General features: G+C 42.0%; 1 protein-coding gene across 14 annotated transcripts in view; it reads right to left on the reverse strand.

The window, feature by feature from the left end:
• rims1a (regulating synaptic membrane exocytosis 1a) overlaps positions 1-22,554 on the reverse strand; it is a 165,134-nt gene that overhangs the window by 66,551 nt on the left and 76,029 nt on the right. For all 14 annotated transcript variants that reach the window (XM_085800970.1, XM_085800976.1, XM_085800974.1 and 11 more), the window contains 2 exons: positions 9,724-9,995; positions 1,492-2,141 (listed from right to left, as the gene is read on the reverse strand). In XM_085800970.1, the coding sequence (XP_085657096.1) occupies positions 1,492-2,141; positions 9,724-9,995 (922 nt within the window). The remainder of the gene's footprint in view (positions 1-1,491; positions 2,142-9,723; positions 9,996-22,554) is intronic.

Below are 22,554 nucleotides of genomic sequence, written 5' to 3' on the forward strand. Positions count from 1 at the left end.
TGCAGTCGTTTGATTCTTTGTTTGCTGACTACTACTGTAACAGTTTCATTCATTTCTCTCAGTCCGAGGCATTACTATAGTTATAAAATAACAGACCAATAAGAAACTATTGCTACTGCTGAAACTGATGAGGCATCAGCCACACGCAGGATGCTTCACATGAAGCAGGCAGATCTCTCTACAGGTCATCTCCCTCCTCTGTGTCTGATGTGACAGAAGAGTGTTGCTATGTCCGCTCTATAAATGTACATCTGTCCCACTTCCATACTAATATGAATCACAGTTCAGTTTTTGTGTCTGTTGTGTATTCACGCTGCAGAAGTCAAAACATAAGTGAACTCAAACAGTCAGTATGCAGACTAAAAGCTGCTTGATTAATGGGTGTGCTTTGCTGGACCCTAATGTCCCACAATCCATTGCAGAAAGAAAGTAAGCGCTCTGTAAAAAGTGTAAAATCAAGTATTTGTACAGCTGAAAGTATGTAGTTCAGGGAAAAAAAAACATTTAGCTTTCTCTTAGTGAAACTGAACTGAATCTGAAGAAATCAACTTAAGAAATCTCTGCATAATGTATGTATGTGGTATGTGGATTTTTTGCAAACTAACTGCAAGTTCAGCATCCAGTGCATATACAACATCCAGTTTACAGTCAGTAATTAGTATGAATTTGGCATCCAGCTTAATGAATGAGCACAATAACTGAATAAACTGAATAGTTTTTTCCTTTGCTTATTAATTGCTATACAAGAGACGTCAGGTCACCAATGAGCTCTAGAGTGTATGATGTACATGTATGGCCTAAGATGACATTACTACAGACTGATCAGTAACCTGCACCATGCAGAGGGAAACTAGAAACATCTTACAAATGCCCCAGTGTTGAGTTGTTGGATGATGATGGTCCTATAAATATCAAATATAAATATCTATGTTATGTCATATGAACATGAGAGATATAAGTTATTAAAATATTTTAGTGCAAACATGTAGAGCTGCAACAATTAATCAAACAATAATCGATTATTAAATTAATCGTCTACTATTTTGATAATCGGATAATCGGGAGTAGTTTTCTAAGAAAAAAAGTCAAAATTCTCTGATTTCAGCTTCTTAAATGTGAATATTTCTGGTTTCTTTGTTCCTTAAGGACAATAAACTGAGTCTCTCTTTGGTTTGTGGACAAAACAAGACATTTCATCTTGTGGTTTGGGAAACACTGATTTATATTTTTCAACGTTTTTTAACATTTTATTGACCAAACAACTAATTGATTAATGGTTTACATAATCGACTGATTAATTGATAATGAAAATAATTGTTAGTTGCAGCCCTACAAACATGTAGTAAAGTACCTTTTTGGCCCAAACACTATCACTAATTATCATGGGGCAGTGGTAAGATACATCATGAGATGAATCAATAAACGGATGTGAGAAAAAATGATCAACAGCTTTAACCGGAGACGGAAGGGATGATTGACCCTGTCTCTGACCTTTCTCGCTGACACTTTCGATCTCGGCGTCCTCACAGCTGCTGTACTCGGGCGTGGTCCCCCCCTCCTCCTCCGAGCTGCTGACGCTGGTCTGTCTCTTCCCTCCGGCCCCCAGCCCTCGTTTCGACTTGTAGGGCCTCGGTGGTGGTGGACGCAGAGATTCCGATTGGTCAGAGCTTAGCGAATCGTTGCGCAGCATGCTCTCCGCCTTCTCCCGTTTGGTCCGCCTCACTCCGGGTCCCTGGCCGGGGGCCGTTCCGGGTCCCGAACCAGGAGGCTCTCTGAGTTCAGGGGGAGGGACTTGCTGAGCCAGGGTGTGCTCATGCGGCCCACCAACCCCACCCACCGTCCTCTGCTCCCCTCCCACGCCCTGCATGGCCACAGGGTGTCCCCGGCCTCCAGGAGGGACCAGCCCTGGTGGACAGGGGGCAGCACCGTTGTGGTCCATGTGGCGGTAGCCCCCCTCCTCTGTCCGCCGTACTCCTCCCACAGGGTCGTGCTCCAGAGAGCGTCCCTTTGTCAGTCGCCGGCTTTCCCTGCGCTCCCTGGACTCCCCCCGGAGGTCCCGGTCCATGGAGACCTGGGTCTGCAGCCTGGACTGGCCCTGCCGCCGCTCTCCCCGCCCAGCTCCGCCTCCCCGTCCATTTCTCCTGGAGGACAATCAATGTTGAGACATAGAAGGAATGAAACGAAAGCATGAGAATTGTTGAAAAACAAGGTTTTGTGTTTCAAGCACCAATGAGATATTAACCTAGCCATAGGGAATCTATACCTCCCTTTAATGCTCAGTTTCTGAATACAGGCTGTGTGCATTTCTCTGTTGACTGAGGCTTTGATACTTTCACAGTATTAATATACATAGACCTTAGACTTGATCTTTAATCACACTACACATGGACATCTACAATCATCATATCACAATGTTCAGCTCTTTCTTCCTCTTATCTCACTTGTGGCATCAATTTAAATAATAAAATGTAAAAAATAAAAAAAGATCTTGAGAAAACAAGGACCATTCAAACAAATACTTTAGTGGTAGACAGACAGATGGGAGTTAAATAATTTAGCTGGTGTAGCTGAGTGATCGATTATGTGAGAGACCCCGCTGTATTTGACTGCTTTTAGCTACTGCTTCCCTATTAACTAGGCCACTAACAACACTGCTATGATTTTGCCTCTCTTACCATTTCACTGTTAACATTAATGTCCACTAATAAAAAGTCGCCGGTGAAAACACATTCTAGTGTCCAGTGTTTTGGAACCGACTGTGTTCTTCCATTAGAGTCAGTGTGGCACAGGAAGCAACAACACACGGCTTTTTAAAGAGCCACACTCCACCACTGTGTACAAGCAGCAAATGATGAACGCGGGAGATAATACTCACCAGAACAAATATTAACATATTTCACACCAGCTCTGTCCTCTCTGTCGGCTGAGAGATGTTAAAACCGACACACATCAAAACAACTTTACTGGTCACTGTTATTCCCAGTCAGTTGTATAATAATGTCGTCTGCAGCTCTGAGGGAGTTTTCTTATGTGTAATAACGGTGATGATGTCACTGCCATCGTGTCTCAGCTTCAGAGACTGATTTGCGTCTAAAAAATCTGAGAAATTCAAACATTTTCAGGGATAGCAAACGATAGCAAAAGACACCATTGCGTTGCATTATGGGATCTGTAGGATCTGGTTGTTGTTTAAAGTTATGGACTAAAAAAACACTTTTTCTTGAGCAGTGTTATATTATCTCTCTTCTTTAAAGGGATAGTTCAACATTTTGGCATAATAATGAGTGCGTAGATTACCTTTTTTTGTCGATGCATGCTGTGTTGAGAGAGAGGCACAGCGACGCGGCACACAGAACTTTCAGTCAAACCGAAATTTCCGTGTGCCGTGTCTCTGCGTCTCTCTCTCAACACAGCATGCATCGACAAACAAGGTAATTAACATACTCCTATGACTATATGGGTTATGGCAATGGGCGAATTTGCCAAAATGTTGATTGTAGTTTATTGTTAATTGTAGTTCTTACGTGAGCAGAATATCCTCAGGTCAGGTAAACAGAGAAGTTGGAGGTCAAGAGGCTGGTGAGTGACCTGTTCCTGTTCTTTGTAACTCAGATGCTCTGATAGACTGTCCTGACTGTCAAGTCTCTTCAAGTATTTCTAGGAACTTTTGCTTGTTTGATTTGACGTGTCTACAAAATTAAATCATATACTATTCCTTTAAAGGTCCTTTAAAGCTATGGTCTACGATTTGGAGCATTGGTAATTATTATTAACATCATTTATACAGCGATTATGGTCCTGTGGTCCGATATACACAATATAAATAGCAAAAAGAACCAAAAAAATCCATTCAGTCTATCAGCCGTAAGCCTGCATAGAAATTGACCAATGGGCTCCGCGCGCCCCGTCCGGCTCCCACTGGCTCGTACCCTCCATCCAATCCCCTCGTCTCGCCTGCTCCTCCTCGACCCGCCTCGTCCCTACCCCCTTCCGCTTAGAAACTATAAGTAGTTGTAACCGCTCTGAGCTGCTCAGCCACAGACACATGAACCCACCAATTCAGCGCCTGCTGCCCCCCACCCCGGTCGGTCTGCCGCTGAAAGCCCACTAGGATTCAGAGAAGCTCAGTACAGAAGCACAGAATGTGTTGCTGCCCGTATTACTAGTAGTCCAGTAATTTTAGGCCAAAAAAGGGGTCAACGTTAAACATATTGCAACAGAAGCAAACTCAACTGATTTTGTACCCTCAGCATGTCCTGAGTGAGGGAAAAAAAGCCCCGAAGAATCCCATTAGGGGAAAGTTTCGAAAAACACCCAAACATATTCCATTTATACGCATATAAAAAAAATTTTTCACGTGCAAATTTTTAACCTTTAGATATCTCCATGAAAATTACTGAGTTGATTACTTACATTAAGACAAACAAAAAATGTATTACAAGTTTTTTGAAATTCTTTGTTAACATGAGCAGATTTGCATAAATGTGTATAAATTTGCATAAATTCCACCGTTTTGACGGCACATGTATATATGAAGTTGCTGTGGTGGTACCGGCATGAAAACTGGAATGAGTTGACTCCATCGGTCAACCGACAAGTTGACCACTTTAAATTTCAAGATGACTGCAATTTTTCAAGACAGCCACATCCTTAGTAGAGCAGGTATGACATGAGCCAACAGTGCATAATTCAATTACGTATGGCTAATTTGCATACATACAACACCTGATCTAAACATTGAGTAGAGTAGGTGAAAATGTCTTGTTCAATCTTGTTAACATATAATATGTTAACAAGATTGAACAGGACATTTTTTAACTGTAATGTGATATTACAGTTAAAAAAGGAATGGAACCAATTTAGGCTACCCATGAGCATTAATAGAGACGGAGCATGTCTGCTCTACTAAGGATGTGGCTGTCTTGAAAAATTGCAGTCATCTTGAAATTTAAAGTGGTCAACTTGTCGGTTGACCGATGGAGTCAACTCATTCCAGTTTTCAAGCCGATACCACCACAGCAACTTCATACATGTGCCGTCAAAACGGTGGAATTTATGCAAATTTATGCAAATTTGCTCATGTTAACAAAGAATTTCAAAAAACTTGTAATACATTTTTTGTTTGTCTTAATGTAAGTAATCAACTCAGTAATTTTCATGGAGATATCTAAAGGTAAAAATTTTTACCCTATTCACGTGAAAAAAATTTTTTATATGCGTATAAATGGGATATGTTAGGGTGTTTTTCGAAACTTTCCCCTAATGGGATTCTTCGGGGTTTTTTTTCCCTCACTCAGGACTGAGGATACAAAATCAGTTGAGTTTGCTTCTGTTGCAATTTGTTTAACCTTTTCTCATAAAATGACTCGACTATAGTACCGGTGCCGCGTCGAGTCTCCCTGATCCTCTCCCCGACACACACTCCAGCCGCAGCCTGACCGGTGTGCTCTGCACCCTGCACACCGCGGCCCTGCTGAGCTACTGGTCTTCCTCCTCTCCCCGACACACTGCTCCCAGCCGCAGCCTGACCGGGTCTCTCTGCACTGCGGCGCCGCGGAGCTCCAGGCCCCGGTCTTCCTGTTCCTCTTCCCTAGGCACAGCACCCTGTCCTGGGTCACCCAGCGCGAGGAGTCTCCCTGTAGCATGAGGCTGTGCTAATGGCTGCTAATGGCGGCGCTACCCGTACCAGCGGTCGCCGCGGTCCCGTTGCCGGGGACGGCGACGACGGTAACTGGCATCGCCTCATTACCGACAGCCGGTGCACAGCGGCGGCACCGGGACTGGCGCCGCCGCCATTAGTAGGCTAGCGCCGAGCACAGCCGAGCTACACGGAGACTCCTCGCGCTGGGTGACCCAGGACAGGGTCCTGTGTCTGGGGGAGAGGAGCAGGAAGACCGGGGCCTGTTGATCAAAATGCAGAAAACTATTCAGACTTTTTGCTTCGACACACAAAGCTGTAGTCATGTCCATTCTGTTTGCTTTAATTGACATGATTAAACTGAATGCACATCTCATTCTTCTGTCTATACCTCTATGTATATATAAATGTTTTACTTCTCTAATGCAGTGAAAAATCACATGTATTATCCGAAAAATTATTAATGAGCCAAACTTAAGTTGTTGAATTGTGGAACTTCTGACATCACATCAGTCTTTTTCTTTTTGCTCAGAGTTTGGAGACACAAGAGATGATGAACTGAACCGTGTTGACCAATGTTGACTTTCTGCCTGGTCATCTAATTTCACATCTAAGTAAATAGCCTACATTAAAACATGGTTCAGTCATTCACAAGAATATGGCCGTGAATGATAGATTCCTTCTTTTCTTGCTTAAGTAATAACATTCAGTTTACAAAAAATAATAACAATTTTAAAAAAAGAAAAGAAAAAGCTGTGGACATGAGGCACGAGCCTGACCAACTAATACACTGTGGATGACAACACTCTGTCCTCTAACTTTGGGGCAACCCTAATTTTATTTTTGCAACTATAAACAGATCATTAATTTCCTCTCTGCAAAGCCTTATGGGAAAACAGTGTGAAGAGAAACACACAGAAAAATCAAGCAGATTTTAGTGTGAATACCGACTTTCTGAGGTCACCTAGTGTTACTTGTGCAATGTGAATACACAACAGACACAAAACCTGTCTAGAATTATTATTTAGTATGGAACTGGAACAAATACTGAACATTTATAGAATGCACATCGCCATTCACAGCAACACTCTGCTTTTCTATCAGATGCAGATGAGGAGGTGGAGGAAGACTCCATACATCGGCCCCTGCTGCTCAGTTTCACCTCACAGCCACCTGCAAGTCCAGCTAACTAGTAAAGCGGTGGTCAAAGATAGAGTGCACTGCAAAAACTCAAAACCGTTCCAAGAATATTTGTCTATTCACACTATTGTTCTTCTGTTCGGCCATTTTCTTTATACTTTTGACTTAACTAGTCCTTCATACTTTGTGCTATTTCAACAATTCTCACATCAAAATGTTCAGCCTTTTCGGGACAGGTCAGGTGTGCTATGACTTTTCTCTTTTCAACTATTCATACTTTTTGCAATATTCAACTATTTCTGATTTTTTTTTCCCCATAGAGAATGCATTGGAACAGTCTTGAAACTCTTCAAATCTTCTTACTTCTTTCAGCCTTTAAAGCGTCCACATACTTTCAGCTAGAGACTTCATTCAAATTCTGAGCTGTAGACAAACTTCTAATGTATTCATCCTGTATGTACAACTTTTTCATAGCTTGTACCGTTTTTGAGATAAATCCTTTAAAAGCACATGAGGATTTCTGACAAATTTCACACTTTTCAATGAGTGTGTATGGGGTTGGGTCAGAGTGGGTGACGTCATCGTAGAGTGCAGGAGATCCAAAAAAGCGACTGGAACTTTTCTTCTGAAACTGCCAGCAAAGCTACAAATGACACTCTACACTCATGATTTTGGAAACAGTTTATAGCCACGCTTGTCTTCTTTCTCACAATGCCCTCAAAAATGCACAGAGACTCAGAGAATAATTTAAAATATTTTTTAAATGCAGCCTGGGTGCTCTCTCTCTGCCATTCAGCCCAATGCAATTTTCTTCACAGCAGAGTAGCAGGAGCTCAACTTTTTAATTCGCTGGAATGGGCATTATACTTTGTTTGATTTCATCAAAAAATAGTCACACGTCACAAAAAAGTCCTCTACTTACTTGTTGTGGCTCATTTATACTCTTTTCTTGTTTTTTTAAGCATCATTGAAAAATCTCACATTCATGAAAGTCTCAGCCTCTCTTCTCTACAACTCCATTGTAGTGTAGTGGTTAAGGTGGCTGCTGGTTCGAATCCAAGGGGAGCACTCTTGTTATGTTATGTTGAATTCTGCTCCCCTCCCCCACCCTCAATTGGTTACAGGTGTTCGTTAAGAGACGCATTAATTGCTACTGCCACCGTTTGCAGCACATCATCACATTACAATGGCAACATGCTTATGTCTGTGCTCTCTGTGACAAAGCGGCAGAGTAAAGGTTTAGTGATCATGAGGTTGTGGGTTCGATTCCTGGTTCAAATCTTGCCTCAACAACAATTATAGTGAATTATTTTCCCAGTTGTCCTCTGTTGACTTCTGATAACTTGCTTCATGTTGAAACTGCTGCTCTCAGCCTGAAATTCACAGAAATTTTCATTGTAAGTCATTCAAGCTTGACTCTCAAGCTTTCTTGGTGTTGACACAGTGTGTTTCCAACAGGTGCAGCTTTGGGCTCATTAACTTCAGAGTGAGACAGAGTGCAGCTCATCAACAGACAACAGTCTCTGTAACTGTGTGTATACTGTGGCTTTGAGGCAGAGTGGAAGTCTACTGACCATGAGGTTGTGGGTTCGATTCCTACCTCGGTCAAACATTTGTATGGTTTGCACTGTTTGCTAATTCTGCAACAGCGTTCAGCTGCTTTCAGCATTCACACCATTTCCATTCTTGGAAATGCTTTTTCTAGTTTCTAGTCAAAACTAATCGCTTTCCACTTAAAATAAGACTCATCGCCTAAAAAATTATTTGTTTTTAGATCATTTTCACTTGTTTCAAACAAATTTTCACTTGAAATAAGTAGAAAAATCTGCCAGTGAAAGCAAGTTTTCTGTGTTTGTAATAAGAAAGAAAAACTTGCTCCACTATCAGATTTTTCTACATGTTTCCAGTGAAAATATGCTTGAAAGAAGTAAAAAGTGTCTAAAAACAAGATACTTTTGATGTGATGAGTCTTATTGTAAGTATAATGAGATTTGTTTTGACTAGAAATAAGACAAATATTCTTGGTAAGATCTTGAGTTTTTGCAGTGTGGTCACATGCAGTTTCTTATTATCAGTCTGTATTATCATTATCATGTACCAGTTAGAAGTGCCGACCCTGAGTCAACCCCAGAGCCCCAGAGACTGCAGCAACAGAGGTTATAAACAGTGTTGATCAGAGCAGCACTCTGTCCTTAATGTTTTAATATCCTCTGCTCCCATTTATATCAACTGCATGAATGAATATCCAGCAAAACTCCTCATACAGTAAACAAGCAAATAAGAAAGGTAGTAGCTGAAGATCTTCTCCATGCTTGTGGACAGCTGAACATTAAGCGGCTGTGATGGAGCGGCTCCGTCACAGACTGCGCACAGCACACACACATAAACACACACACACTGGCTTCTACTTTTCTCTGTTCATTTTGCATGGTTAATCAATCCTGCCACCAAATCTCATTTTCCCTCCCACATCTGTAGCACGACCAGTGCACACTTGGTAGTCCTACTTTGATTGATGCAAACATCTGAACTCATCTCATGTCCACTTACCTGCATTACAACTCACCTGTTTTTGTGGTATTCTTACAGTTTGATCATGATATTATTTTTAATCCGTAAATAACGTGTATGTATGGAAGGAAAATGCTGCCAGCCACTGATGAAAACATAACTCAAATTATGGGTGACATTGGAGTTTGGCTGCAGAGGAGGAACTATGTTTCCCCTTAAAGGGATAGCTCAACATTTTGGCAATTTGGCCCATTGCCATAATCCCTATAGTCATAGCAGTAGGTTCATTACCTTTAATTGTCAGTGCAAGCTATTTTTAGAGCGGCGGAGCAGAGCCGCGAGCTACGCTACGGAGGCTAATAGGATTTCTTGGTTTCCCTCATATTTCTAATCTAGGCTGCCTGTAGTTTGTGTGAAACTCTGCTTCATCTCACGTGTCTCGTGGTGGTTCGCTACGTGACCGTGCATCGGTTCCAGCCGTGGTCCCTGGTGCACTGGGTCGGTTGGGGTCTTGGACTGCGATGGTGGAGCCCGGGGGCGCTTGGGAGCGAGATCGGAGCTTCTTATCCCCAGGCGTTTGGCACACAGACGGCTCGCTGATGGCTGATCCCAGGCCAGAGGGCTTTCCAGATGGAGCGGTGAACCACTCCCCCGGCTTGGTGAGGATCTCCTGCTGCTTCCGGCAGTTATTACACACCCAGATCACCTGGGAGAGAAGGAGAACAGGTACGGATCACATTCACAGTCTAGATGGTGAAAAAGTCTGCTTCATCAAAAGCATACCATCGTAACATTTCAGTATAATCAGATCAGATATTGTGTGATACGTTCACATAAGCTTATGGAGGAGTTTACAGTAATGCAGCTGACATACACCCTACCACAATAATGTGTCTAAAAGGGAAGAAACTATTCATTACTGCAGGCACTGAAAACCATCTCAGCCAACTACTTTGCCTGCCACTAATCTGAGGCCCAGCTTCACTATTAGTGACTGTCAAACAGGAAATGGAACAATGCACTTCCTAAAGAGCCGCACTGCTGCCAATGAGTCGTCCAGAAAAAAAAAAAAAAAAAAAGCCTTTATGGAAGCTTTTAAGATCAACATCACAGCAGTTATACCAGGGAGCAGCTTGGCTTCTACCGTGGGCTGCTTTTCTGGCCTCCGAATGAAGAAGGCAAAGCCAAATGAATAATAAAAGGATATCCAGTTCACTGCCAAAGTAATACCTCTCGTCCTCTGTCATTTTGTTCGTCCCGTCACACATATAGTATGCACAGCGACTATACATTGGCTGCGTTCACAAACGCTACGACGGAGTGTCTGCTCTCAGATTTTCTCCTCTCACATGACACTCTTCACATTTTTTTTGTCATCAAAAAGATGCAGAGTCACATGAATCACACAGCTATGAGATGATAGTAGGCCTACATTTGACTGACCAATTTTACTACTGTATGTGACTCCTTAAAAGTCACACACAAGTTCCTTTTTCCCTCACCTGCACACTTTTCTTAATTTACATGATACCTGTCTAAATACCATAGACATTTGGGTATGAATACAGTACTTTTCATAATATTTAACTCTGAAAGCAAGCCATCATCCTGAGCAGTGCAATACAGGTCTACTTAAAGTTACACAATGAGTACTTAGAACATACATAAAGAAAAGAGCAAAAACAAATGGGCAGGACTGGGTATAAACCAGTGTATGGTATGGTGTATTGAAGTGTGCAAGGTGTTAGATAATCTATCCCGGTGTAACCGTGTCCCTTGTCCTTTCCTCGTGTGGAGACACACACATCGAAACAAAAGGTTAAAAGCTTATTTAACCTGCCAGGATGAGATTCTGCTTTCAGCACCACTCCACCACCTGTGCCAAACCACTTCTTTATAAACTTCAACATTCAAAACATGCGACTGACTCCAGCTTAGTATCCGTTTGGATAGTGATATTATTTATTTGAAGTGTTTTTGATTTGTAGATTCAGTTGCTGCTGACCAGCTTGACCCAGCGAACCTGCAGACAGGTCTCTTGTCCTGTGAGCTGACGGTAACTCCACCATCTGATGCTGAGAAGCTAAAACATCTTTTTCAGTTGAAAATATTTACATTTTCTTTGTTTCTTGAAAAGGCCTGGGCAATGAGACGAAGAGCTACAGATGAAAGCCATCTTAAATTGTTTATTTATGTGTCGCACTTGTGTGGCAGGTTATACCAACAGGAAGGACTGTCTAGTTTTTGATTTGTCAGTAAATGTGCCACAAAAATAAATATTCATAAATTCATTCATTCATTCATTCACTCTTTTGCTTATCATACTTCTTGTTGCTGCTGCTAGGGGAGAACTCTACACACCAGGCTCATAGAGGCTGCATTATGACAAAGTTAGTTTTAGTTTAGTTTAGTTTATTTCGGTCAATACATGTCATTAAAAGAAAAGTAACAAACCAGGAAGAAAAAAGTAAATAAAGAAAAATAACATCAATCTGAATAAGTAAACAGAAAAAGAAAATTTGGACCGAAAAGGCATAGGCTGAAGCATAGCTTATTACGCCTACCCTATTACAACTCTGGTTAATTAAAAAATAAATAAATAAATAAAATGTACAATTTGTTATTTATTAATAAAATAAATAAGCAATCACAAAACAGTGAAAAGAAAGAAGCTGCTTGATTTGATTTCCCTTTCTTCTTCCTTTCCTTTCCTTTCCCTTCCTTCCTCCTCTCCTTTCCCTTCTTCCTCCCCTACTTCCTTCCTCCTCAAAAAAAAGAGGGGAAAAAAAGAAAAGAAAAAGACAATCAAACATACAGAAAACAGAACAAAAATAGCAGCAGCATAGCACGTGTTACCACTCATTACTCTAACTTATATAAATTAATCATCCTGTTTTTAAGTACTTTTTTAAATAAGATTATGGTATTGCATGTTTTTAAGTCATTCTCCAATTTGTTCCATAAATTAACAGCTGTTACCGTAGTGCATTGTAATTTGGTGTTGGTTCTGGTTTTTAACTTTCTAAATGTACATGCCCCTCTGAGATTGTAATGGCTTTGTCTTAGATTAAACATTTTCTGAAGTAAGATCATCTGTTGACCTACTGTACCAGTACCTTTCATTCAAGGTTGACTTATTTGCTTTTTCTTTTTAGCTTTTTAGCTAACACATCTCACAATCTACTCAAGTATGCCTTCTTCTCCATGACACCTTCACAAACAATACTGGCTGAGCAGGACTGTGTAGACACAGCTGATAAAATGTATTTCTGTTGGTAAGATAGTTTGCCAATGGTTCATTTTTTTTTTTTTCTGTCTTGGGGTTATTTCATGTGGTCAGTGACACTGTCACTAAGCTACACCGCCTCCATTGTTTTGTTTTTTCCTTCATCAACACCGCTGTCAGTTCATATCGATAAGGGACGTGGCTCACATCCGAGAATAGATATGGAGACAGACCGGAGCATGAATGTCCGCAGCAGCGTGAACGCAGCCGTAGTCATAGTCCTGTGTTGTGTGATGAGAGTCAGGATGAGGAAGAGAGGGGATGATGGAGGAAGGAGAAGGCAGGAGGCAGGAAACAGAAAACAGAGAGGATGGAGGAGAGTGAGGGTTCCTCTCCTCCAGCCACCAGGGTTCTCATTACTCCTGAACACTCCCCAATGACTCTTTAAAGAGGGCTAAAATAAAACACTCTGGCATCGGCCATCTCTCTCTTCCTCATATACCCCCCCCACCCTTCCCTTCCATTTATCCCTCCTCCAGATTGCTTCTGATTAAAGCTACAAAAGCCGAAGAGAAAACAGCTTTACACCAACGCAGCTATATTTATCCTGCCAAACACCCCAGCACCACCAGGGAGAGAGGGAAAGTGTGTGCTCAAACAACACACACACACACACACGCACACACACACACACACACACACACACACACACACACACACACACACACACACACACACACACACACAGCAAAGAAAGCAGCACACAGTGCCTCATGTGGGACATTATAGCCTTGGTGAGAACATCCACCAATCTGTGATTTTCTGCAGCCAGACCAACAAGGCGGACGGCTGCCAGATCCACACTGCAGAGCTGGTCCACTCGTACATACGTTAACAGACAGGCGGTGACGTCTGGCTGCTGTTACGTAGTCAAATATTAGGGCATCTTTAAGGAGTGTCCTGTATAAAATGATAAGATAATCAAAAAATACTCTTATCAAATCTTAACACTTGTGGAAAACTGTTAAAAACACTATGATTTTATTAGAAATCTCCAAGACAAAAGAGAAGGTGCCAGAACATAACTTGAGATGAAACTATAATAGATTTCTTTACTGATCATTACATTATATATTTTTTTATTTGATAGTTGATTCATTGCTTAGTACATTAAAGAGGGAACTATGCAGGATTTTTGGCTTAACTATGCTACATTTTTACCTTAAACAGCTTCAGAGTAATTGTGATGGTTTAATGAATAACATATAACTTGTTAGAGAGAATGGAGGCTCTCTGCCTTCCACCTAGCATCTCTTGGCTGAAAAACGACTTTGCAAGATCAGAGCCTCCGACCCGGTGTCCTAACTATTGTCTCTGTGCACCACAATACAAACGCACCCCGTAACCGTAATCTCCTGTTTATGACAGATAAGACTACACACATATACACGTCGTAACATTATGTCCCGCTCTATTGGTTATATTTTTCTTGCCAGCTTCATTGTAAACAAATGCACATGGCCAGGAGGAGGGTTAGCAAAACAAAATTGCTAAAACAAATGAAAAGAGACCAGACTTGCACGGTTCCCCTTTAAAATGTGACAATTGCCATCACAAACATCAAGTTCCCAAAGTTCCCAATATTCAAATAGATTGTGACACTTGAAGATCATTGAAGAATGTGTTAATTGTGTTCTTTGTCTTGTCTTGGTGTTGTTGCTGCTGTCTCACTGTCACACTTACGACTTGATCGGCATAGTGGAACAGAGACATTGTTAATGTTGTGGACACCTGCGTCAAGTCAAATTAGCCGCTGCATTCGACGATGAGCTAAATTTTCATCGTGACTTACTGCATGCTAAACAACAAAAGCTAAAATATAAAGTACCAGAGCAGTATTTTGTAGCAGTGCAGTAATTTGATGTCACATGGACTATGAGAATGTGTCCAGTTGTCCTTAACTAGAGACTCAAGTGTAAAATGTTAATAAAGCAACCACATACAAATCTTTCACTTACAATTTATTTAGGAATGAACTTTTACAGAAACATGACAGTTTGTAAAAATGTACAGAACAATGGAAAAAATGAAAAATACAAGTGAAAAATGCGGGGTGCAAACAAGTCACGCACCACAAAATATAACCATGAAACGTTGAAGGGTCTCTTCAATAAAAGGGAAAAATATATTTTCACACCAAATTAATATTCTGCATTACAGTATCCAGCTTTGTGGATGTTAACTATGCATCTGAAAGTGAAAAATAAACTTGATAGGCTTTAAGGAGAACTTTAGCTGCAACTGACACAGAAACTCATCCCATCATGGGAGAATGAACTCAACTGCCTTTCCCTCCTGAAAGGCCACTTCCGCTCTCTGAGCTCAGCATCTCAGCCTGTGCCATCTATCGTAGCAGTTTCTGTAAGGCACCAGACACAGGGGCACCTCGCAGCTCCGGCACATCCAAGACGTCCTGCGGTGCCTCCCGTTGGCCCTGCAGTAGCGGCACCACATCCCCCAGTCAGCCTGGTTATCACTGCTATGCTGGATAGCCACAGGAATGTGCTCAAATTGTGGTGCTCTAGGTAAGTAGTATCTTCTCTCCCAGTACCTCCTTGCCATGTATCCCCTTGACATGTACCTCCCTGCCATGTACCGCCTTTCCATGTATCTAGCTCCCGTGTATCTTGGTCTGCATCTCCTTTGACTGTAATAGCAGCAGCAGCAGGAGCAGCAGCCAGACCTGTGCTCTATGAAATCAGGTGCTCTTGATCTATCAGAGCCTTGAGCTCTACGTTGGGGCGACACAGCAGCTCTCTCAGCTCTCCACTGAGGTTGAGTGAAAGACCTGGTCCTGGACCTCGGAGCTCTGTAATGCGGCGAGTGAGAGGCGGTAGGGGACGGGAGCAACGCATTGGAAGCTGGAAGCCGAGCCAAAGGGGAAGAAGGAGCAGAACACCACCATTCTTCATCCTTTTGATCCACAGGTTCCTTCTCCTCCAGACTAAAACTGTGCACACACACACACAGAGCCAGATTTAAGTCATGTTGCTCACATCACATTGTATCAGGCAGTGGAGGAGAGTAAAAGGAGTTCTCAATATGTACAGTACTACATCAAAAGTCTGCCCACTTCTGCATCCCTGCCGACATCTTTAATTGTTCTAGCAATTTCAAAAAAGTCTCATAAAGTTAGTGTACACACCTGATATAACCTGATATGATAATAATTAATTATGATAAACTCTGCTTTCATTAAGGCTCTGTAACGCCGCATTATGTAATAATGCCGCATTATGTAATAATGTAATAAATCTTCACGTCATTGTGTAATAACGCCGCATTTTGTAATAATCAGCCACATTTTGTAATAAAAATCTTGAACGCAATATGTAATAAACTTTGCCGCATTTTGTAATAAGTTGTTACATTTTGCATCACTTATTACATATTGCGGGTGTTGCACATTTTTATGAAGAAAATGTAATAATTTGGTGCATTATGTAATAAACCACCAAAATGGATGTCTTAATTAGAAAAAACATTAACAATAATAATTCGGCGACGGCTCTTGTCACCAGAGTCTCCCGGGTCACGCTGCTCCTCCGCCCACTGAGCAGAGCGGTCTCCTCCGACAGCGGGTCCCACACGGATGGTAACCGCTCCGCGTCTCTCCCTCCCCCCTTGCCCACCGACAATAATACGCCCGGGTCATGTTCATCTGTGGAGGGATGACATGGACCACGGTCCGACTGGAGCTCCAGGCCGGGTCCAGCTCTGCTCCAGCAGCGGCAGGGGCGAGCTGGGGGGATCGAGCTGTGGGATTTCATCGGGCTGATGATGCTGGAAGTGATTTTGCCTCTGATTTTCACCAGATTTAACATTTTATCAAAATTTCCCGAGCTGATCCATTTAAATTACTGAAATATTATCATCATCTGCAAGCAGCAGCTGTAAAACGAGAACAAGTCCCAGAAGCTCCAGGCCCGGAGAACCAGAGAGGGGACCCTCCCAGAGCGCTCCCCAAGAATGGTGCATCGCCGCCCGGGTAAAATACGTGAGGGAGAGCGTACATTGTACCAGGGCTCCAGGTGTGCGGAGGGGGAGTGGGGGGGGGGGGGGACTCATCGTTCATTATTAATAATACTGCACAACTGAAAGGTGAGTGTGAGGGTCCTGTGTGCGTGTGTTGTAGGTGAGTGAGTGAGTGAGGTGGTGCAGAGGAAGAAGTGAGAGCTGTCTGATAAAGTTTGTGTTATGTTGTTGTATAGTTACGTTGGGTCGGACGCTACAATATCAATAAAAACATGTGCTTAACATAGACGTCGGACGCGAAATAGCCGCGGAGCGGAGCCAGTTTCCTTTAACAGATTGTGCCAGATGCGCCAGAGCGCGCACCTCTGTGCCAGGCTCGTGCTCTGCAGCGATTTGTTTATTCATCCTAACAGAGCGCGAGCGAGATTAACACACACATTCACACAGGCTACACACATACGGGCTACACATGATACACATACCCACACACACACACATCTGAGGGGCCGAGGCGCTTGCCGAGCGGCACGGAGAAATGCGCATCTGGTGGCGTGCCCCCCAGGGTGCTCAACCTGGTCAGTGGGTGCTCGAGCACCCACTGAATCGGCGCCTATGTATACGTTTGATGCCCTGCCCTGAAAGCGGTAGCCTATTATAATGAATACACTTATATTTGATTTAGATTTGACCGTCCTACTGGTTTTAGAAATTAATTCATGATTCATGCATGCTGGTATGCTTAAAGTCAGTGTTGTTCTGATGGTCCTAATGTTTTTTTTTTCTAATTAAAGCAGATATCAGTGGAATGTTTTTGTTAATATAAGTCCTAAATAGTCCTATTTTCCGTCAGCAATCACTTACATGAAGTATTTCAGCCTAAACACGAGTCTCTCCGTCACTCTGCTCTGCTGTAACCCGAGGAGAGTGTGTTATGTTAAGTGTTATCCAATGAGGGGAGAGAACGGCATGAAGGGCTGTGTGTGCAGCCAAGGGATGCGCGTGAATGTGGTGACGTAGCACGAGGACCAATTGATGCCTGACAAGGGCGGGGGCTGCTAACTCATGGTGCGTTCAAGGAAACTCGTACTTTGTGTTTTTCCTTCCTGTGAAGTCATACCAGTTCGATCTGGTACGAGTTCACGGGTCGGAAGTTACGAGTGGCCGTTATAGGGAACTTTCACAGACAACAGGACGGTAAAAACACGAGCTACGGGTTACCTGGAACGCTACCAAGTCGTAGTTGTGACTTGAAGCTGTAACTTACGGTTTCAAAAGCCTGCCTTGAACACAGCATTAGCCGAAACGGCCGTGCCGCTGTTATCTGCTTTAAGACATCCATTTTGGTGGTTTATTACATAATGCACCAAATTATTACATTTTCTTCATAAAAATGTGCAACACCCGCAATATGTAATAAGTGATGCAAAATGTAACAACTTATTACAAAATGCGGCAAAGTTTATTACATATTGCGTTCAAGATTTTTATTACAAAATGTGGCAGATTATTACAAAATGCTGCGTTATTACACAATGACGTGAAGATTTATTACATTATTACATAATGCGGCATTATTACATAATGCGGCGTTACAGGCTCTAATGTTCAGTTTTTGTTGAACCTGTTAAAAAGGCATGTCATGGTTTATGGTGGTGTTTCATTGTATTGCATTATACTGACTGATTGTTCTGTTCACCCTATTTATAACAATGAGACAAAACAAACACCTTGTGCTTATGCCACTCAAACTATAAAGAAAATAAAGTAAAGTGAGCACTTTAAACTACATATTGATTTCTAATATGTTACTTAATGAATACCTGCTTGTGACTGTTTATCTATTCAATGTCAGTGTTTTAATTCACCTCAGATGAATATCTACATGTCCAATTAAAGGTCAAGGCAGATGTGATATCAGTGAGCAGGTACCATCTTATTGTATTGACATTTTTTTTGGAGATCTGGCCTAATGAGGGTTTTGAAATGAGTGCAGGTTTCCCACTACGTGTGAAAGTACACACCTGTCATTAACCTGTAAGTGTGTGAATCAGGCATCAACCTTTATCTCTATAGTTTGTCTTAAGCCAGGAACACACCGCCCCGACGAGCCCCGACGCGCCCCGACGCCGACGGTCTGTGGCCTCTCGTCAGCCACAGTCGGGAGAAAAGAAAGGTGAGTGTGAAACAGTATAACAGTCATAAAGCGGTAATAATCTTTGCCATGTACAGTAACCATGTCGACTTAACAAAATAAAATTTATTAGACTGATCGGTTCATTGCAAAACATTTATTTATTTACGTAAATGTGGTGATTTCAGTACGTAGCCCAGAGGCAGCCCTGCTCACTTGTCATTCAAACAAGCAATGCCAATTTCTGTTAGCCCGTCTATGAGGTTTTACATTATACGTTAGCATTAAGCTAGCGGACTTTATATGCTTAGTTGTGACAGTAGCTGTGTGTGTTTTGAACATGGTTTCAAACTGTGTGGGTTTGATTGAACATCTTTGATGCTTAAATATATATTGCCGCTAAATATATTGCTTTACTCCTCTTTTTATTTTATGTGCCATTTTTTACTGTGGGGCAGGCTAGGGCACCGTATCTTGTTAAAAGAGTCAACTTCTGTGTTGCACTATATTAGGCTATATGATGGTATTCTGAAAGGAGCATTAACGCAAATCCGCGGCCACTAGATGGAGCCAGTGGTGGAGCATATCAGATATAAACAAGTGGGCGTCTCTCCTCCATACATGTCATGCAGTTTATGGTAAAAACCAGCTGTCAGAGAGGAGGAGCCTCGTTTGGTGATAAGAAGAACAAGTTCTCTAGTGTAGGACATGAGAAAAAACATGCAGGTTTTCTGTAACATTATAAGACGGCGCGTCTACGGAGTGGCTCGCGTTAATGCCGTTAAAATCATTTTTGCGTTACCACGTTAATAACGCTGAGAGGACAGCTGAAGAAAGACACAGAGATGTGGAGAGAAAGTGTCCTACCGAGCGATTCAGTGACTGTAAGCAGCCTAACACTGCTACATTACAATTTACTATTGCATTTTTCCGATTCGGAGGTCGGATCTTTCCGAGTTCCGAGTGCAATCGAACACAGCAGGCGCTGAGCCGGCTTGTGTCATAACAAAGACAAATTCTGCATTTGCCCCACGAACACTACACTGTTGGCTATTTTCTTTGTAAATTTAGTTATGGCTCCCCCCGACCTATCTTTTGCATATTTCAGCTTATTTCATGCTATTACTGCTGCTATTTGCCATAATGCTCCTTGAAATCTGTCATTTCAACCCCAGCATTACAAGTCTGTGATGCCCTGGCTTTACCCCATATCAGTAAATATTCAATGCATTGAGTTTTTAATGTTATTTCAAATAAGTTTTGTATGCTGTTAGCATTACCCAAGGACATAGGCCTATGTTAACATTGGTTGGCTAAATAACATTAGCCTACAGAACAGCTAGAACTGCTGCACTCTGCTCATTTCCCCACATTACGATTTCCCCACAGCATCACATCTAGCTAACCAGCTAATGTTGAAGTGAACCAGTTCAATGCTTCTCCATGGAGAGACATGCTGTCATTAAACTGAAGCAGAGGGTTGATAAGGCTCATGAAAAAATAATATTGTTGGTCAAATATGACACAGTGCTACAGGCAACACGCTATGATTTTAATTGCTCAGTGAAGTAACTGGTAATGTCAGTCATTTAAACCTTGTGACTAGCCCACAGCTAACGGTAACACGCGGTAAAACCATGGGTAACACGCGACCACACTTACTGCTCCACTTCCGGCTGCAGCTTGGACGCGGGTTCGTCGGTGTCTTTGTTATGGTCGGTGTCCTGTGTAAAAAGCAGGTCGGTGGCGCGGACAGCGTAGCACTCATCCCAGGTGGGAGCCTCGCACATTTTATCCAGCAGAATAAACGACCCTCCGCTTCGTCTGAGCGACATTCTGTCCAGCTAAAGATTTTTTTCTATCCAGTGAAAACGACGCAACGTCTCACGTGCGTCTGGTCCGTCTGGTCTCAGCCGCTGCGTAACGTGTCGGTGATCTATCGCTCAAAAAAAAAAAAAAATGGTGAGGTCACTCCGCTGTAGGTTGTTTTCTGTTTTGCAGGCTATTTTAATCTCTTTTTTTCTTTTGGTAGGATAGGCTACTAGTTAGTCTCTTGTCCTAACTATTATTAACTTAAGTATTTACATTTTAATGTGACTTAATTGTTGAAAGAGAAAGTCGCCATTATGCCAAAAGGGTTTTTTCCACACAAATCAAAGACCAAACTTTTATTGTTCTGGATGTAGTTGTGAAAGGTTTGTCTTCTGATTAAATCAGATATTAATAATCACTTCTGGTAAAGACAACAATTAGTATAGATGTGCTGAAAAGTCAATCTGGTGAGAGAATTTACTGGTCTGAACACCTGATTTTCTCACTGGTCAGTTTCCTTGTCACTCCTTGTTGGAGCAGTTATTGTGTTTCACCTTTGCGAGATGTTGTTCGAGTTTGTTGGTACCACAGAACAAACGGCCGGTGTTGTGGAGATATGGCGCGGTGAGCTGTTATTTTATAAGAGACTCACTTAATCCCATAGTAATCCCTGTAGCCTATTAGATCACACTCTGATGGTGAAACAGGCGCAGAAGAGGAGGTATAGGCAGGCAGAGAGCAGCCTGACAGCCAGCTGACACACACTAAATACATACACACAGCATGGATATTGTACATACAACAGTCTGTATACAATCAAATGAGCGGTGATGCAAACGCCTGCTCTTATCCATATACACACACACAAACTGCAACAACAGCAGCAGTGTCACATGACCACAGTAAGACCCCCCCTGAGATGAGTTTGTGAGTGAAGGAGTGAGCCAGAAAGAGAGAATAGCTTCTCCACAGATGGAAACTAGGACACCAAACCCCTGTGTGTTTGTTTTGCGTCCTACTGCATCTGCGTGTGTCCATCTGTGTGTGTATATGTGCGTCTGTGTCTGTCGAGGAGCACACGTCTGTATCTGTATATGTGCATCATTGCTCATGTGTATATGGTGTGTTTGGCCGCTTGTGTGTGTGCGTGTGTTACAGTGTGTGTAACAATGAATAATCCAGTGGTGAAATCTTGGCGTTTGTGTATGTTTGTTTCCTGGAGAGAGTATGGGCCACTTATGTATCTACACACTGTGAAATGGTGTGAACGCAGTGTGAGGCCGAGAGAGGTTCAATTCCCATTACGCACTGTTGTTCACCGGTGCTTACGTTCACAATTTTACTTCCACTGTACTGGGGTTGAGACAGATTCCTGGAGACGTGTTTTAAAGAGAAAAACTGTATGTGTGTATCCACCAGTGTGATTTCAAGGTAATTTGGGTGAACTAACCCTTTAAACAGAGGAAGAGGTCTGTAATGCATTTCAGGAGAAGTATCATCTAAAACACAATAATTCAACACTCCAAATCTTTATGTACAATATCTAAAATACAGATTAAAGCGTTTATTAACTGTTTTCAGCGTTTAGTTTACATTACTGCAATTTCCATGCAGTAAACCACAGTAATTAATAATGTTTTTATTATTGTTATTTTCTTTATTATTATTGGTTGCCATATGTTTTAGCCTATGTAATTACATTTTTTGTGTGTGTGTGTCTTGATTTCTGTGTTTTATTTTAATGACTAGAAAGGATGCATTCGATTTCTAATTCATTCATTTGTATTTATTTTAAGTAAAAGTGATATTATCAGACAAAAACATCCCATGTTGCACAGTCTTCTGCTGATTTTATATTGTAGCTCTCAGATTCGTTGTTGCTTCATGTTCTGTAGTTCCTCTTTAATCACCTTGTTAACATTTGTGTTTTTTTGTTTTCTAAGGTGAAATAAGCAGTCAGCACCATGGATCAGCATTTACCACCTTATCTACCAAAAAGGATTTCATTTCTCCATATAGCATAACCCTGCCAACCACAGAGCAGGCCAAGCTGTACAAACA

This window comes from Trachurus japonicus, chromosome 15 (genome assembly GCF_045865225.1).
Source record: "Trachurus japonicus isolate A0001 chromosome 15, Traja_1.0".
Taxonomy (NCBI): Eukaryota; Metazoa; Chordata; class Actinopteri; order Carangiformes; family Carangidae; genus Trachurus; species Trachurus japonicus.